The sequence below is a fragment of the Coptis chinensis genome, chromosome 6 (genome assembly GCF_015680905.1).
Source record: "Coptis chinensis isolate HL-2020 chromosome 6, ASM1568090v1, whole genome shotgun sequence".
NCBI lineage: Eukaryota > Viridiplantae > Streptophyta > Magnoliopsida > Ranunculales > Ranunculaceae > Coptis > Coptis chinensis.
Window position 1 is genome coordinate 77,770,618 of NC_141461.1, and position 20,417 is coordinate 77,791,034.

General features: G+C 36.7%; 1 protein-coding gene across 2 annotated transcripts; it reads right to left on the reverse strand.

The window, feature by feature from the left end:
• Positions 1-897: 897 nt before the first annotated feature.
• Positions 898-14,852, reverse strand: LOC147494606 (lactoylglutathione lyase GLX1-like). 2 transcript variants are annotated; one of them, XM_086566941.1, is made up of 9 exons: positions 14,725-14,852; positions 8,349-8,464; positions 7,657-7,721; positions 7,425-7,565; positions 7,248-7,295; positions 5,322-5,432; positions 1,935-2,036; positions 1,760-1,812; positions 898-1,140 (listed from the first exon to the last, which is right to left on the reverse strand). In XM_086566941.1, exons 1-8 carry the CDS (start codon positions 14,835-14,837, stop codon positions 1,762-1,764), a joined length of 747 nt encoding a protein of 248 aa, XP_086423067.1. In that variant the 5' UTR covers positions 14,838-14,852; the 3' UTR covers positions 898-1,140; positions 1,760-1,761. The 2 variants fall into 2 exon arrangements, with proteins under 2 accessions (XP_086423067.1, XP_086423066.1); XM_086566940.1 differs by having other exon boundaries at positions 1,935-2,087.
• Between the last annotated feature and the right edge of the window lie 5,565 nt (positions 14,853-20,417).

Sequence of the window (20,417 nt, forward strand, 5' to 3'; positions counted from 1 at the left end):
TAGTAATGGAGGATTAGTAATGAGGAATTGGTTATTACCTTGTTGTCAATATAGTGAGAAATAAGATTAGAGATAGCGTTATAATTATATTCTCAATTAATCTCGTATTCTTTGTAAACATGTCTTACATTCATTAATGCAAACAAGCGCACCCTAGAAGACACAACAACGATAATTTACATCAAACCAAGGCCTAAAATATCGTCAAGATATCTCATTTTTTGGGTACACCGAGATGGAAATATCTGATATATCTCAACCGAATATTGAATATTGAATATGTTTTTTTTTCCCGATATATTTCACAATTTCCGATATAATAATATATATCGACGGATATATACGATATATCCGATATAAATTGTTGTCTTTGACCAATATATTTCCGATATAATCGACATACAAAATAAAATTTTGACTGGTCAACAAAAAAATTGATATTTCCGATATATCTCGGTTTTTTAGTACATCGAGATATTCACCGAATTCGATATTTTGGTTCTTGCATCAAACTATGTTATCGACTGTAACATATAGTAGTTTATGTTACTTTTTTGTTACATTAACTTATTCACCCGGAATAGTAGTTTATGCTATTTTTTTGTTGCGTTAACTTGTTCACCCGTTTTGTTCCAGTTCTATCCTCACAAATATGTGGCTAGAAAACACGCGCACCATTAATTTCGGTATAACTCGCGCACCATAGATTTAGCATTAACTCTTTATAGTCATAGTAACTATTATACCGCAACGCGGTGTGGTCGTATCCATGTATACATAACTTATTTGGACTTTTTATTTCTCTTAGAAACGAGCCCAGATCGCAGAGACCATGTTGCACGACGAATGCAAGCCTTGATTCATTAGGGCCCAAGCAGGAGACACATGAACTACGCAGATTAGTCCTTGCTGTTTTGATTCTTAACTCTTAACAGCATAAAGTTGTAGATTACATTGAAATTCTTCTAACCAAAAAGTACAGATGTTGAAGTTTGGTTCATTACAGAGAATTGCACTCCTTAATCAATCCTAAGCAAAGAAGTTGCAGCATAAAAGGCTGTCACTAACAGCTTAAGCAAACAGGAGACCGTGACAAGTTGCGTTCATGTCATCCAAATTGTCCCAGAGATTGTCTTAGACCTGCAAGGCGCAAAACCCATAAACAATCAAATTGAGCTGACATGAAACAACACTACATATTTTAAGGTAGTAGCCCACTGTGGAACTTTGCTATAGCATGTTGATGTTTAAGTTACCAACTTGACAAAATGTTTGCACTTCTAATTAAAAATAGAATCATTCTCTTATTAAAACAGGATCCCTCTCCCAATTAAAAAACAGGTTTCTAAAACTTAATTAAACCAATTTGTTAGGAAATTAGAGCGGGTTAGCAACTAAAATGGGAATTCTTTCCCCCAATTAAAACAATTTGTTAGCAAATTTCTATATGTATAGTACGTCATGATTATTGAGCAAGTTTTCAAAATACTTTCTAGTAATACATGGTGAAACATAACAAATCTATGAATACCATATAGGATTTACCTTTTTCCATTATTTAAAAAAAAATCATTTGTCTAATTATGCGAAACCAAAATAATCATTAATCAAAATAATAATCAACTCCGAAATGCACCAACTCAAAACCACATAAAAGAAACAACAAAGGAAAACCTAAATTGTTAAACAATAACAAAAAATAATAAAAAATAATATACATACATAAAAAATCTAACAAGAGTTGTGTGAGCCAACTCACCCTCATTTATTCACTCCATCCATCCACTTTAGAAATAAAGAGCGAGCCAATACCTATAAAAGCAATAACAGAAAGTTATATCAACATTAAATCTGAGGCAATACCTAAAAGCAACAACAAAAACTTATATCAACAGTAAATTTAAACAACCTAATACATGACATTAAGATCTCACCATCTTCAATCCATCTGGATCAAGAAAACAAAGTGCATTCATTCTATCTCCTTCAGAACGTGAGTACAAACGCTTAATACTCCCTCCCAATTCTTGCACAGCCTGGTAGACAACCCCGCCAATCTTGTATAAATCCTCGAAAAGCACAAAATACTAAAAAAACAAAAAAACAAAAATCATAAAATACCAAAGAATAAGAAACCATATGATGGACCAGAAAAAAAAAGAAACCAACTGGAAAAAGGAAATGAAAAGAGACCACAACATCTACACAAAAACAACATAAAGCACTGCTAAGTTAAAATCTAACGTGTAGAGTCTTTCTCCATCTTCTCTTGTTTATTCTTTTCGGCCCCTTTCCATGCCATGCCTCGCCTAAAGCATTATGGCAAGGTAGCGGCTGGAACTCATGAAGCGGTCATTACACAAAGGTAGGGTGGAGGGCTTGAAGATGGAGCCTTTGGCGCACCCGAGGAAGTATAGGATAATTGGACCCCTCATTGCTCACTGTCCGGTCCCGTTTCCACAACCAACCTAAGTGAAACACCTTATAAGGTTACATGATACAGACTCCTTTCTTTGGAAGCGATCCTAATTGGATAACCTAGTCTTGATACTTTGTGGTGAGGCTGCAATAATAAAATGGTTGGACCCGAAGTCCAAATGTATCAGTGCTTACCAAATCCACACATCACTACCTCTCTTACACAAAAAAAGATCAAAATCGGTAATCCTCTCAAATGTAAAGTACTCAATAATAGTATAATACCATTTCATTTCCTCGTGCTTACATATGATGTGAATGGTGTGTGGCATGTGGCGCGGTGTGTGGCACGTGATGTGGCGCGGCGTGCACCATCTCATAAGCAAATTGAACACCTTGGTGACGCCTTAGATAATAGCCATTTCCAATAACATAAACATATATAAACTGCATTACCATACTAGCTTTAACCCGTGGCTATGCCACTCATTGTCTTATAGGATTACTCCTTTCCACATTAACATGCATGTGGGGCGTCCATAAAGATTATGCAATCCATATATATAAACATGTACGTCATCTCGTATTAGTTCAACTCCATCTTAATAATTTAAAGTCCACTAACGATGTAGCATTTCAAAATATGTGTAGGAGTGCTGCTTAAATGTACAGTACTAACTATTAAGCACACACACATAGAATCAAAATAAAGCAGACAATGCAGAAGAAAAATAGCCTCCATTATATTTCATATATGTCAGTTCAAAAAGACAAATTAAAAATGGAAATTCTACCTGCAATCAATTGAACAAATCTAAGAGCAAGTAACAAGTCCTGCTCCTTTGAAAATACTCATTTCAGTACCATAGATAAGGAATGACAAGAGGTATGAGTACATAAACGGATCAAAGACCAATTGGCAAGGCAAAGTAGTGCTAGTAGACAAAGACAATACATCCAACGAAGTAGAAAAATGACTTCCACAAAAAGAGTAATTCAAAAGACGGATATGCATCCAACTAAAGAATTATATCTACCTGACAAAAAAAAAACAAATACAAAATTTCCTAAAGGACGTGAGTATGTGAAGCACAACATAAGAGAGAAGAATAAGGTGGTGTGTTCAATGTTCAGCACCATCTCCGATGCCAAATTTTGAACACTGAAGTATGATTATACACAACATCTAGACTCAAATAAATTCTGATTGCAGATCAAAATTTTATAGTTACCAATTGGAGAAACCATACAAAGAGGAATATAAGCAAACATGTAGATTATGGGTAAACAACTCTAACAAGAGTGATTGAGGGATTTTTTTTTTTAAAAAAATATCTCAAAAGCATAAATCACATGTTACCACATTTAACAAAAAAGACAGGGTAGATGCCTATGACAGTTCTTTGAGGCTAGGCTACATCATTTTGGTTATGGCTAAGCTACACATACACTGATACAATGGTCAAGTATATATCATGGAGTAAATCCAATTACCAATTAATTGCACAACGGGATCCATACACTGATCATGGCTGTCACAACTCACAACCAATTTATTTTGCAAGGTGTTGGTGATTTGCATCACCTATATCATACGTTTGATAATGGTCATTAAGAACGTAAAATACCAAGCAAACACATTGCCATCAGGGATGGTAAAGCCTAGAGCTTAGCATTGGAATAACACATCATTAATAACCATCAAGGGTTCAGGGTTCATAACTTAGGTTGCCACATAATTGAGTTACAAATAGTACATAACTAAACCTATCTATCTGTACTAACTCTTTATAAAAATAGCACTTTGGGATTATAACAATTCAATAGAGAAGGAAAGGACGTTAATGTACAATTCGATGGAGAAGAAAAGCTTGGGTAAGCACAGTTTCAGTAAGCACAAGTATAATATTGTTGATTTCCTGCCATGTTTGAATCTAACAGATTTTGCAATCCATTAATAAAGAAAATATTAAAAAAAATAGGGGAAAATCATGGTGTACTCTTGCCTAATTGAGAATTATTATCCTATATTTTTGGACCCAAGACCCAACTTTCTTTGAAATATAGAATTAGAAGATGGAAAGAAACTTAATAGATATAAGAAAGGCAAGAACGTACCATAATTTAAGAAGATGGTGGTTGAATTTCCGAGAAACAAATGAGAAATGGTTTCAATCATTGAAAGTGGGTTGAATACAAAGGGTAGAGTTAATACCTAAAAACTTGAATTCTTGACACAAGCTCTTGTGGTATCTCAACGGAATTTGGTTCTCTAAGGTATCAAAATTGTCATTTTGAGATCTTGAACTATGGATATCTGTCAAAATTGACAATCCCCGAAACCAAAAAAAGTAACCCTAAACTCGATCGATCAAGTGATGCTTATTTTCCTTCTAGTTTGTTCTTCGCTCATTCTTAGTCTCCTCTTTTTGGGAAGGTAAGTTCACAACTACAAATTAAAAAATTCATGTGAAGTAAGATATGCATATCTTCTCATCTTCTTCAAAATTTCAGAAGTAGCAACTTGGGTCAGAAGCTCTTTTTTGCGCATTTCCACGCTTTTATTCACCACACCTTGCCTATAGTGGTCAGCTAGGTGCGCCGAGGCGGTAGGAGCACAATAAGAGGTCATTACACATTGTAGAGGTGGAAGGTTGAAACATGGACGCCTTCACATGCTTCAGCAACACCTTTAACAGCATGGGTGCTTACATAGTCGATGAGTTTTACACGTCTCTCATTTTGTACATTTATCAAATAAAAGCATCAAATTAATTGATCCAAGCTAGAATTTGAACAAGCATATTAGTGGTTCGACTTGCTACTGTAAAAACTAAAAATCGACCAAGAGTATAATCTTTACACAACAAACCAGCATTTACCAATTTCATCCTTAAACTTACCTGTATGTTTGAGTTTCCTTGTGGGTATTCCACGACATCATGATAGGCACGAAACTCAAAAACAACTTGATTGGTCGAATCATGTGCAAAGCTCAAAAAAGCTGAAGTGTACTGCAAGGTGCACAAAAAAAAAAAAAAAAAAATCAATTAGTGTAGATCTATAAAGTGCCACATCGGATTTTTACAAATATCCAAAAACAAAGAGGGAAGGCGTTGATAGGATATTGTCACAGCAAAGTGTACTTTTAAATAAAGTGCACATCAGATTACATGAGTAACTCAATCAATATTACAAACAAACATTACACAACTAGTACAAACACATCTTGTAAAAGGAGAACAACAACACTGAACTCACTAGCACACAATGGAGATAATTCCGTAAGACAAAAAATTTACATGTCACTCCAATAAATTCTTAGAAGTCTTTGATTCCTTAAAGTTAAAGAAAATACATCCACTTGGCGCAAGAGCAAAAAATAGATTTGGTTGGTATTCGCCTCAAATGAAGATGCTTAACTGGTTCGAACCTAGCTAGGAATTGGTGGAGTCTACTTGCTTACCTTCTCTCGATGGAGGGCTTCCTTACCTCATAGGGCTCCGATAGCTTTCACTGGGCCTTGCAAGGCATTGAGAAGGATAAAGAGCTGGGCTTGGAGTGGAAGAAACACAGTTGGTTCAGGTAAATGGCTTGAGTCTGGAGATGGATAAATGGATGGTATTGGCCATTTGGACACAGTTGGTTCAGTAGTTCCTATTACTGCTTCTGAAGTTCTGTTGTATCCGCCCCCACACACCTCTCCAAGCTGATGATTCAACGAGAAGTTCACTCATTGGGGCTCTTGCCTCCACTGGAGAGCTTGAAACAGATAGCTTTGGATTAGCTGGACTAGAGCTTTCAATCGATTGATTGGATTCCACAGATGGAGGAGCAGAGGGAGGGAGTGCCTCTTACTAAAGAAACTACGCAGTTCGATAAGTTTTATAAGCAAACTGATCCTATTACTAAATCTTATAGCTTCCAGAGCAAAGTGACACCCAATCCAGAAGGTAAGAAACTAAATTAGTAGGCGGGTATTCGGTTTTGGAGTTTGAGCATTTGAGTTTGGAAGATTGTTGACGACATATTGGTAATTGTATATTTGTATATGGACTTAAAAGTAAAAGTTGAAAAAGGCGACAGTGCAAATCAGCTCCCTTGGACATTAGTTTGCACTTAAATTAGCTCCATTGGACTCATATATATGGGGGATGGCCACATTGAATATACATTAAAAGCATCATCGACTGCTGGTGTCGGTTTACTGATCTTGGCTATGCCTTGCAGGCCTGCACCCTTGGCTTGGCTTCTATAGGATTTGTAATTTGATATTCTACTCGTACTGTAACCTCGTATCTGCTGGATATGGATAACAATCTTCAGTCTCTACTAGTTATGCTCAAGGAAATGGAACTTAGTCAATTGGTTCATAATTCTTCAATTGAATAAAGGACTTGCTACGGTGATTAGTCGAGGTTCATTAACAAACTATGAAAAAAGCAAATTCGGAAATGAGAATACCTAATAATATGAGTCCAAGAGCTAGAGGCAAGACCACCATGGAATTCCTTGGAAAAACCATTTTTTATTATTTTGACAATTAAGGTGGGATTACAGCATCCCCAACTTTTCATTGATTGACAATTCTAAAATATACCATCTCAGCATTGCTAAGATAAAAGTCTAGTTTAGCTAGAAAATCATGTTTAAAATTTTTCCTATATTTCTTTTGCACATTACTCGATGCTACTTAACATTCGAAAATTGGACCAAACTACCAATGTTGATGTACTAGCATACCGATGATGCTTGATCATAACATAAAGAGGAAAAAAGATAAAATTAACACATTAGAAGTTAAAGGATGTTTTGGTAAATGATTTTACCTTTAGTTTGGGGAACACTTCTTTCCTCAGCAATTTCATCCCCAATGCCTGCACGAACAAATGAATAAATTATATAGAAAAAATGTTTACAAACAAACTTCAAAAATGTTATATCCAATATTCAACATTTTTATAGAAATGAATCGCACGATCAATATTAATGACCCGAGTCATTACAGGGGAAATTATTTCACTATGATGCTCCTGCTCAATGAGCTCAAACGTATATCCATCGGGATCCTTCACCAAAACTTTATCAAATCCACCATCTAAGACAATTCCATCTTTCTCTAAAATTCGTTGGACCTTCCCATTCACCTGTCAATTCATGAAATTAAAGAATTATATATTTTAATAACAGGATACTATTTAAAGAATTATGAATTTATGTTAATTAGGAAACACTTACATCATCTGTGACAATAGTGAAATGTCCGAACTGATTTCCAACATCATAACCTGCCGCTCCAAAAACTGCAAATTGGTAAAATATATATTAGCACAATTAAATGTCATTGGGCATAGAAAGCAATATTTTCATGAAAGAGTAGACCATCTCGAATTCGGCTGGATGATGTGGTACTGGGAGAAAGGGATATTCAGAATTCAAATTCTAATGTTATCAGTATTGGGTGCTTTGTAATCGGGAGAAGTAGTGGTTGAAGAGTGTCAGAACAAACAATGAGTATTAAAAGGTGGAGCTCTCATTCCATTAATAGGTAGAGATCAGAATCCCTTTTTGACTCTAGTAAATGAGCATAACTTGGCAAGCTCGAAGGAATCTGAAATTGAACAAAGCCCTAATTGTGTACTAGAGCTCATTACTGATCTACTAATCCTCCCTCTCTTGGAGACACGAATTGAAATAGTCCCAATGAGGTTTCAATTAGGTAATCGGGGATAACATCATTTTGGATACCCTCTAACGAAGCCAAATGGTTGACGACCTCACAAAAAAAACATAAGTATTTTCGAAACCAAGGAAAAAGAGGAGCATAAATTGGTTGACGATGTCACAGAATTATTATTTCATTAGCCATTTGCTTCTCTCTTTTATGGCTATACTCTTAATATAAAGTGAAATTTACCGGAGAAACTTACTTTGTGTAGGATGTAAGAAGAAGTCATTGCTTAGTTGTACAACCCCGCACAAGTATATGTCTCGCGGAACAATCCATCCCTTTACAAATTTAAGCCCAAGAAACTCGATGTAAAATCTGTAATTAGATCTTTGATAATTAGAACTTTCATAATCATACTAGGCACAATAACATATTCATAACAATTTGGTTATGTGAAAATGGGGACCAACTGTTGGGCGATAGGGTGTGAAGTAACTTAAGTTGCATTTATGATCCAGGACTCCAAATTTTTGCCGCTTTTAGTTAAAAAAGTTTGGTGGGCGAACTTTATCTCTTCAGCTCTCAAAGTTCATTCTTTTTTAGGTAAAATCCTTCACTGATTACAATGAGAGTTCTTAAAAGCTTGATTTTCAATCTCCGTTTGTTCTTCGTGTGTACTCAGACTTTGGGTAAAATCCTTCACTTTCAAAAGTCAGAGTTCCAAAGAGGGAGTTGCTTTCTGAAGTGAGATTTGCTCACTCTTGCTCTCTTTAGTTTTCTGACTGTCTTGGTTCTAGATTCATTTCTTCGCAGAAGTCTTTATGGGTTCTGTTCCCTTGGGGTTTGGAATGGATAGACACCATGTCACCTTCCCTAATCGCAATGATGCACGAAAAACATCCAGCAGTAAGGAGTGTAGAAATAGTGGTGATGATAATACAAACAAAGAGACTTATGCCAGCAAAACAAGAGGACGGATGAAACAAACTGTTGACGTTGCTTCTCTTCCTATTCCTACAAGAAAGGATGACAAACTTGCCATTAAGATTCCTTTAGCAGCTTTGGAAAGAGGTATTGATTCTTGTAAGTTTGCTCTGATTACAAGAATGGATACCAATATAGTGAACATTGATACAATCATATCGGTAGCCAGAGCCGACTGGGGTCTTAAAGGAACAGTAAAGATTTCACCTCTGGGTAAAGGATTCATCATTTTCCGTTTCACTACTGAGGAGGAGCTTAACAAGATGTATTTTGGTGGTCCTTGGTATGTACAAGGTCAGCTGGCAAGATTTATTAAGTGGACTCCAAATTTTAATATAGATACTCACAAACAAACAACTGGTTTAGTGTGGGTTAAATTTCCAGGTTTACCTTTTGAGTACTGGGAAGTAGATATTCTTATGAGCATGGGACGAGGGCTTGGATGTCCTATTCGAGTGGATGAAAATTCTCTAGAAAGAACTAACGGTTATTATGCCAGTGTGCTGGTAGACATAGATTTGTCAAAGCCTCTTCCAGACCATATATCTGTTGAAGTGCCAGAACTGGGTATTGAGTTTTGGCAAAAAATTCAGTATGGTAATATCCCAAAGTTTTGTAATCAGTGCAACATAGTCGGGCATTTAGTGGCAGAGTGTAGACAAGGTACTAAGAATAAGGAACAAAACACAGTGGATCAAGAGAAATCAGTAGGAACAACTCAGTGCAATGTTACAGGAAAGGAACCAATGGTATCTGAAACACAAGGGGAAGGTGTTAGACTGTCTAAGAGCCAAAAAAGAAGATTAAAAAGAAGGAATAGAGAAACTGTCTGGAAGCCTATAAATGTTTTACCCACAGCAGAGGTGAGAATGGAAATCAGGCAGGAACCGACACCAGTAAGGGAGCCACTTGCTGGCCCCAACCCAAAGGTACCTGAGGGAAGTCCTAGTGCTTGTGGGGTAGATGAAGCCGAAGCATTTAGGACTATGGATGCATTAGAGAATGGAAATGAAGAGGAGAATATACTGGCAATTGTTCCTCATGAACAAATGTCGGATGAGATATTGAATGCTAGAATGGAAGAAGACGGACTTATGAGGTATAATATGGAAACGAGATTTCATCTCTTAACAGATAGAGAAGAAGTAGAAGAGAATTCAGTGGAGGAATGCTCTGACAAGGAAACATAATACTTTCATGATCGTATCACGGAGGTAGAAGAGGAAGTGCATGTCCCTAGTACCCCAGATCCTGTGAGACCATTGGGAATTGTTACAAGATCGGGTAAACAGTGTGGAGAGGGAAGCAATTTCTATAACAAGAAGAAAGAAAAGCAAGAGCATAAAAAAGTAAAACCAAAGAACAAGAAAGGGAGGGGCAGACCTAGAGGCTCCAAAAACAAGGGACATCGATGAGTACACCCATGTGCTTTTGGAATGTTAGAGGTGCGAATGAGGTAGAGAAAGCAAGAGAAATAAACAAGTTTCGATTGGATAAGAAACTTAGTGTTTTTTGTTTATTAGAAACTAAAGTGAGGCTGAATAAGTATGATTTTCTTAGAAACATTTGTTGTCCATTTTGGGAGCATACAAATAACTATGGGAAGGATCCTACGTTGCATTATATATGGATTTGTTGGGATTCATACAAGATAGACATCAGCAAGCTACAAGACACTGATCAATTTATCCATTGCAGAGTAAGGTTCAAGCCTTCTAATGAAGAGATCCTCTTAACAGTTGTATATGCTAGAAATGTGAAGTCTCTCAGATTAGAGCTTTGGCAAGATCTTGTGACTATTCATAATTCAGCTAATATACCGTGGTGTGTAGTAGGGGATTTTAACAATATAACAAAAGCTGATGAGAGAGTGGGGGGAAGGCCTATGCATCCCAGTGAAGCAGAGGACTTTGTGGATTGCTTGCAAATATCAGGATTATCAGATTTGAGCTATAATGGATTCTTCCACACTTGGAACAATAAAGTGGAAGGAAAAGGTAGAATCATGTCCAAGATTGACAGGTGCTTAGTTAATAGTCACTGGAATGATGTTCTCTCGAATTCTAAGGTTGAATTTTTACCTCAAGGAGTATCCGATCATTCACCTATATTACTCCAATGGAATGAATTCAGTAGCAAGGCAACACCTTTTCGATTTAAGAACTACTGGGTAGAACAAGAGGAGTTCCAGAATATTTTGCAGGAAGTTTGGAATGTTGAGATCCTCGCTAACCCTATGTATGTGCTGATGCAAAAACTGAAAATGCTCAAAGTGAGAGTTAAGCCATGGGCACGTAGTAACTTCTCTGATATTCATGGAAGGGTAACGCAAGCAAGAGAAAGACTGTATGACATACAGAGGCTAATCCATAATGCTCCGATGGATCCATACCTGGGACAGAAAGAGAAAGAGGCTTTGCAGAGGTATAGTGAACTAGCACACATAGAGTTTTCTGAGATCAAGGGAAAGCAAGATAGTGATTGGATGCTTGAAGGTGATAAGTGTACAGCCTTTTTCTTCAAATCTCTTGAAGAAAAGAAAGCGAGAAAAGGTATCTGGGCTCTGAAGGATACACAAGGCGGAAATATCACTAGACAGGCAGCTGTTATCAAGTCCATCTTGGATTACTACACTGAATTGCTTGGAGCAGATGCGGGCGAGATCTATAATGAGGAGTTTTTTAATAATTTGCAAGTCAGAGGCAAAGTAACTGATCAGATGAAACTTATTCTTGATAAAGAGATCACAGCAGAGGAAATCAAAGCAACGCTTTTCGAAATGAAGGACAACAAAACACCGGGACCAGATGGCTTCACTCCATTTTTCTTCAAGAGATGTTGGTCTATTGTTGGTCATGACTTCATTGCTGCTATTTCAAATGCGTTTGCTTATTGTAGATTTCCTAGAGGTGTTAATGCGACTTTTCTATGTCTTATACCAAAAGTCAGCAATCCCTCAAAGGTTGAGGATTTCAGGCCTATAGCACTGTGTAACACTACATACAAATGCCTTTCTAAAGTCATTTCAAATAGGCTAAAGCTTGTTATCAATGAATTAGTGCGGACTAATCAATCTGCTTTTATTCTTGGCAGATCAATCCAAGATAACATTCTCCTTTCACACGAGCTACTCAGGGGTTATGAAAGGAAGAATGGTACTCCGAGATGTACCATCAAGGTAGACATCAGGAAGGCATATGACATGGTCAGTTGGGAGGCTATCAAATCCATGTTAAAGATTTTTAGATTCCCTCCTAACATATGTAAATGGATTGAAATGTGTATATCAACTCCTTCCTACTCGGTATTGATAAATGGCTCACCAGAAGGCTTCTTTGCTGGAAAACGAGGAGTTCGTCAAGGAGATCCCTTATCTCCATATATCTTTGTGCTTGTCATGGAGATTCTCAGTTGTATACTCAAGCAAAAGTTCGAGGAAAAAGTCATACAATATCATTCAAAATGCAAGCAGGTGAAGCTGTCCCATTTGGCATTTGCTGATGATGTTCTTATGTTCTGTAAAGGGGAGTCTTCCTCTGTCCAAGCAGTCAAGGAATCTCTTGATATGTTTGGAAAAGCTACAGGGTTACAGATCAATAAGGACAAGACAACTCTCTTAGCTGGAGGGCTAAATGAGCAAGATTCTGTATCCTTGGCCTCTATCATGGGGGTGGAGTTAGTTAAACCACCAGTGAGATATCTTGGTTTACCACTCATCTCGGCTCGGTTAGGTATAAGGGAATGTCAGCCTCTTGTGGAGAAGGTAACTAGTAAGATTACGAACTGGAAATCGAGATTGCTTTCTCATTCAGGAAGAGTACAACTAATCCAATCAGTGTTGTTATCTTTTCATACCTTTTGGGCTAGAACGTTCATTTTACCCAAGACTGTTCTGGAGCAAGTTGAAAGGATATGTGCCAAGTTCTTATGGGCTGGAAGCTCTACCCAGAAAGGCTATCATCAAGCAAGTTGGAGCACGGTGTGTCAGCCAAAAGAAGCAGGTGGGTTAGGATTTATGAACTTACATAGATGGAATATTGGTGCGTATTGTGGTTTGATCTTTAGATTGGTGAATAAAGAAGACACCATATGGGTTGATTGGATGTGGAAGCAACATATCAAGTCAAGTCACTTTTGGACTATGAAGATGCCACAAGATTGCTCGTGGACATGGCGTAGTATTCTAAAGACACGAGCAGTGGCCAAAAAATTCATAAAATACACCATCGCAAATGGGAATGATATCCTATTGTGGCATGATATATGGTGTGATTGATCACCATTGATAGAAGATGAAGAAGCAAAAGCCGAGTGGGATTTCCCTGATGACACAAAATTGAGTGCCATCATTGAAAATGGGAGGTGGAATGGAGAAGTTCATAGGTTACAATCTATGTCGTTGAGAGAAACGATTAGGAAAGTGGAGATAAACCAGCATCTGTCAGTTGATAAAATAGTATGGACGCCACATCAGAGTGGTCTTTTCACATCACACAGTGCCTATGATGCTCTAACTCCGAGGAGAGAAAAGAAAGGATGGCATAAACTGGTGTGGGGACAATGGGTACTGCCAAGACATTCATTCACTACCTGGCAACTGTTCTCAAATAGCATTCCTACTCAAGACAGGTTGGTACAAAGAAAAATCATTTCTTCTTCAATCTGTTGTCTCTGTAGTAACAGCAGAGAGTTCTCTGAACACCTGTTCTTTGAGTGCTCTTACTCGAGGGAGATTATTACCGAGTCAAGCAATTGCGCCGGGTATAGTTACGGATAATAGAACGACTAACGAGAGAATGGTCCTCAATCCAAAGACTCTGTGAAGAATGCGGAGGTGGGGAAATCTACAAAGTATTCTTTTGTAAATTTGTTGATAGTATATGGAAGGAAAGAAACTCTCAAGATTAGGGCAAAGTTTTAAATCATTTGGGATGCTATTCGACAAGATGGTATGTGAGTTCTGAAACTACTTGCAAGTTCTGAAACCGGAAATTAAAGAGTCCATCATAGCTAGGAACTGTTCCACCCGGTTGAATATAGATATTCAATTGAAGGCTTCAAGGTACGCAATTTGTTCTTTGGACTCCCCAACCTGGAAATCGTGTAAAGGCAAATGCTGATGGGCGTTGAGTTTTAATGGGCGGTATGGCGGTATGATAAGGAATCAAGATGGCAGGCGTGCTAGCTTGTTTTAGTGGAGGTGGAGGAATGCATTCAGTGCTCTTTCAAGAACTAAAAGCTATCGATGTTTGTCTACAGAGATGCCTGTCAGAGGGATATAAGGAAGTAGAGTTGGAAATGGATTCCTTGAGGGCAGTGAAGGCTATCAATAAACTGGAGAAGCCACCTTGGTATTGTTGGGATATTCTGGAAGCCATTGATCAGAAAAAGGACAAGTTTCAATTTGTCTCCTGCTCGCATGTGTACAGAGAAGTAAACAGAGCGGCAGATTATCTAGCATCTCTAAAACAGGGTAGTTGTAATCTTTCCATTCAATTTGTCCCTCCATTAGATTATGTATTGCAGAGAATTGTAAATGAAGATGCGAGTGGACAAAGGTATGTAAGAAAAGGTTAATCAATCCAGGTGGAGGTCTGCCTAACCTCAGCTTAATTTCTTAAAAAAAACATATTATCAATATTGCAACTTACTCAAGAGTTTGTTGTAAGTTTGACACGTAAAATGTTGCATGGGAAACTTTAGGTTTCAGGGTCCTCACCCAACCATCAAGCACGCTAGGCAAAATAGGTGGAAGATCCATCATTAAATTTACAGAATGCCTTTGCTGCAACCAGAAATCAAAACAAATGAAAACAGAAATAAAAATATAATAAATTTTAACAAGATGGTTTAATAAGACTTACAGAGAAGTATTCATGGCCTAGTTTAACATGTTCATGATAAGAACAAGCTCGAGTTTCAATGAGAGTCTTATTTGGTGGAATCATAAAATGTTGGAAGAATTTATCTGACCCCCCAAAAAATAATGTCCTATACGACAATCTACAAAATTCTCGTGGAGATAAACGCAATGGCATTGGTCTCCCTCTCTTTTTAGGTGCCATATTGGAGGGTGGAGGGTGGTTTTAGGAAACCAAAAAGTTTTAGGGTTTTAGGAAGAGTGAAGAGAGATTGGTTTTTTAGTTTACTGGCTAAGAATGTGGCTAGTGCTGGATTGGACCTGGGCACAACCGAAATTTTTTGTAGCCTTCTCAACGAGAATGAAAATTGTAGGCATATGCCAAAGTTTCAAGACGAAGGCATTTAGAGAGGAGAGATTGAATTATGGGCGGAGCTAGATAAAGATGTTTTAAGAATTCAATACACTTGACCTCAGAAGGTGGAGAACATAAAAATAGCGCCTCGGGAAGCTCGACATCATAAAGAAGGCCGGGCTTTCACAGAAAGATGACGAACTTCCCTGTTTAAAGCAAAATCTCCTTTGATGCATCTCCAAGTATATTCACATCAATAGAAAGCTTGTGAAGTTTTCTTTGCTTGTAAAGTTTACAGGGCAATGGTTGCGTACGTTTTGGGGTTTCTGGAAGTAAGATGTGCTCCTGGGTAATAGGATTGCAAATATAGTATGATTGGTGGACTCATGTGTCGCCTGGGAGATAATATTGTGCGGAGAAATAAAGCAAGCCATTAACTGAACTGATTACTTTGTAACCAAGGAGATCGAAAAAATTCACTAAATTCGAGACTGTAAGGAACTGTTGAAACCTGATGATTGTCGAAAACTTGGTGATCTATAAAATAATATCGGTTTTATCTACTGACATGACTATGCTAGGGGACCTATTTGGGAGTGCATAGACGTAATGCATCATAGCAAAACGAGGAGGATGGATTAGATTGTACAAGGTTTTGCATACCGCTTAGTTGCAGTTGCTCTTCTCCTCCTTCATTGACACAAAATTTTGCCATGACCATCTTACATAATATTAGCCCCTACACACAGTGATGCTTAAGGCTTCTATAAAATTGCACTGCAAGGAAACTGGTTTCCTAAGTTTCCTAACCATTCAGGACAAAGTAGGAAACTGGAAACCTATACCGACTGAAAAACCGGATCCTAATTTTAGCCATTTTCATCTCCCACCCATAAAAGACGAGATCATCTGGTCCCAGGACTTTTGACTTAGCGTGCGCAAGTTCTATTAACTAAGCAACTACTGTATTGCACAGCAGAGCATCTGCTCGACAGTACACCAGTGAAACACGCAAAGCCAAGGACCATTAAGCCAGTGTAATTTCTCATTTACAATGCCACTGAGAGCTGAGACGTAAACTTGTGCGTGTAAATACGCCAACAATTCTTTCCCTGGCCTGCACACTAGACACTACATGACTCCAACAATTCTTGCCAATGCAAAACTGATAAGTAAAAAGAAACTAAACGAGAGATCTACAGGATCAGAACACCAACTCCAAAGCAGACGATGTGACTGTCTGTCCCAGTGTCCCACTGACTTTGCAAAGTTCACAAGTGCAATCAAAGCAATCGAGAATCTCAATTCATGTACACCAACATCTTTTAAATCCCGTGGTGACAACAAAGCCGAGAAATTGGCATGCACTAGGTTCTATCAGCTAGAGCATAACAAAGCATTTGTTCAATGCCAGTGAAGCACAGAAAACCCAGGACTAATGGAGATGATTTCTCATTTACTTCCCCACTGAGAGACATTATAAGCTACCCAGGCCACCCATTTCAGTGACAAATTACATGGCTAAAACAATTTCTTCCAATGCGTTCATCCCGAATGAGAGATCGCAAGCAACGTTACCCCAAGGTAAAACAGGTAGCTGTCTCTCCACCAAGCGAAAGAGCTATTCAAATAGAGCATCATCCTTGGGAAGAACTCTATAAATCTCAGGGGATACAAGGTAATCACGGGTCCATGTCCATTCAGTCTGTATGAGACCTGAGAGTAGATCTCACACCACCTCAGCGCATGCTGCATTTGACAGAAAACCTTCTACAGATTTGTGTGATTTTAGCCAGTTTCCTACTCTTCTATGTTAGGACTCTCTGAAAAAAAAGAGGGGGTCCCTGTAATAGTAATGTTACATCTCACTTCACATTAACAAAAAAACAAACAAACAAACAAAACAAAACAATTACACAAGTGATTGTCTCGAAATAATAAGAGCCATTGAAAGCCTCCGATAACCAAAGTTGTTTCCGGCTCCTGACCTCAGATACTCATAAATATCGTATGCTAACAACGATGTCAAGAACACACGCACATGGAGAGGAAAAGGGAATTAATAAAAGATGAAGAAGAACAGGGAAATTAGGTAAAATAAAAACTGAGTAAGAATAACCCGTAGATCACAGATTAGTCACTATTAAAGTCTGAAACTTCTCATTTTATATATACAGTGATGTGTCCACCATAATCGTTCAGTCCTATTCACTAAAAGTTAATTCAAGATTTTCAGCAATATAGAGATCAACATTACTAGTATTATTTAAATTGTTTATTTGATACAGATCAAACATCATTGTGAATTTCTGATACATGTCTAATTTATGAGACAAAAACAGCATATTGCAGTTCCTAAAAATTGTATGTTTCAATGTGTAATCAAAACGGTATAATTTGGACGAAAAGCTTACACGTCTCGAAGGGTATATTGATCTGGTCATTCCAAACGTAAACATGTTGCATGAAGCAAATAAATCATTTGAATAAGATTTACCACTCTACTGAGTGCATCCTGTCAAGTACGGTCAGAATGAAGAGAAAATGAGTTGATGATAGTTGCAAAAAAAATTCATCGGCTCTCATCTAATAAAGTGCCCACCAAGCACTTTTCCAGTAAGAATTCATCATTCACCCAAGCATGGTACTTAATTATCTGTCATGATTTAAGGATCACATGAAACAACTACTTCATTTTTCTTTTTTCATCAAATGTCCTAATTATAGGATTTTATGTAAATGTAACATATAAATACAAATAGCTAAAGATAGAACGATAGATAACACTAAAGAGAGTTTCTCGAAACGTTCCTAGAGAATATGTTCTTTCTGCAGACAATTCATGGATAATCATGCTGAGCTTTGGGCTTGTAGTGTGGTTGTATTGTAATAAGCTTTGCAACCTTTCTTTGTTTCCTATATGAGTATTGTTTGTGAAATGAACGTACATTCCCCTTTTTCACAAAGTTATATGTGCTAAAGTCGCTGTTTTGAGGAAGTTCTCTGCTTATGCTTTTGAAGTTCCTCTACATGCTATTGCTAATTGCTTATTTCTTTTTTCCTTCTGGCTTCCGACAAATCATCAATACAACATGTTCTCAATGTGCATTTGAAAGAAACCTACAGCACAGTCCTCCTTAGCTTCCAATTGTATCATGTTTTTCTGAATTTCAAGTTCATATTCATCCATTGTTCTACTCTACAGCGCATATACAGTTTCCGTGATATTCTATAACAACCCCAATTTTTAAACAACATAAATTACATTATTTGAATTGAAAATAACTATTATATTATGAAGTCTAGCTTATTCTAAAATTTGTTTGGCTGTTGTTGATTTTTCAAAGTTGTTTTTATTTGAATTTGTTTGTTAGAACTTTTGTGGGTATAATTTTAGAATCATTTTCGGTTTGAAAACATTGTTAAAATGTACCAATTCATGTAGGTATGGATCTTGGGTGTTTTTAGACCCATAGGCTAACTTAAACCGGCTTAAAACATTGAATAAACAAAACCTGCGAATTTCCTGTGTAAAAATATTTTTATTCCAAAAACAAAACCCTAGCCTCCAATAAAAAAAAAAGAAACTTGGTGATATTTTTTATTGAAATAAAGAGAAGAAGAAAAATAGTAAGGATTGGAGAAAATGAAGCATTGATATTCATTTGCAAATTCAATTTCAAGTGAGTAGACATATTTTTATCAAAAAAAGTATATAAATCGTTTTTATGTGATTTTTATCTTGTTTGCTTCATAAATACTTCATTATCATTTTATAAAAGTTTCATATTTAATTATGAACGTTTTCTATTTGTTTTATAATTTTAATTGTCGTTTGGAACGATGATATGTTTGCAGAATTCAGCATAAGTACTGACTTGTAACTTGAATTCGACTAATTAGATGATGTAACTAGTTTTTCGACAGAACTAAACAATTTTAGTTCTCTGAGTCATCTTTCATTTCCAATTGGCCTTGACTGATTTCAGTTTATATTCTATTTGATATGAATTTTACAAGAAAGTGCGTCAGAAAATTGAATAGTATAATTTAAGTTGTTGGGTCTGTTCCATCATATAGTTTAGGGTACATACTAAACGAATTAGTGTTTAGAAATTTTTGTATTGAAATGGATTTTTTGTCTAATTTTCATAATGATATAATTGATTCAAAACTTTGATTATATGAATTCTCTAGAATTTTTAGAATGGACAAAGGTCAAACTGTCCTAACCAATTTCTCATGCATAGAACAATATAGGTAACTTATTAGCGTAGGTTTTAGTTGTACAAGAAAAATTTAATAATCATGCAATTTGTATCGTATTAATATTTCAAATAAATGTGTATTGATTGGAGGAGTAATTATTTTATTTGTCTAAAGAGTTCTATTACATGTACTGGAATAAAGGTTGCATGCACAATTGTTTGATGAATATTATATGTATAGAGCGTATATTGGTAGCTAAAGATCTTTAGTTTTTTCTCGTTTGATCTTGTAGACCTAATAGTAGAATTAATATTGTTTTGTTTTACGTGGAATGCATTGTGTGTCTTTTAGTTTAACTACTGTGTTATTCATGATTGAAACTTTTGATATCTATGATTTATATAATTGGTAATGAGGTGAGTTGATTGGTTATTGTGTTTGAAATATTTAGTAATGATTCTATTGCTTGAGACGATATTTATTTTATAATGAAAATATTATAATAAATTACAACTCTTGAGTATTAAAAGTGTTGTGAAAATTTAATGTGTTGCCAACATCTTTAGATCTCTCCGCGCCTCTTTGATGAAAAAAAAATGAAATGAAATGTTATGACTAATGATGTCATGTGAAAAGCCGTCTTAGAGAGGAACTAAAGCATTCGCCTTGCGGGTGGGCTGGATTCCTTGAGTGTACATGAATGTAGGTCTGGATTCCTTGAATGTAGCGGGAATGACCTAAAGTACTCATTGAATGTGCCATGAATGAACTGTTAGTGTTATGATGGGTATTCCTTGAATGTGGCGGAAATGACCCAAGGTATTCATTGAATGTGCCATGAATGACCTATTATATTTTTATGCCCAAAAGAGGCTTTGTTTATATGTATGGAAAGCCCAGAGATGGCTGTGACTCAAAAG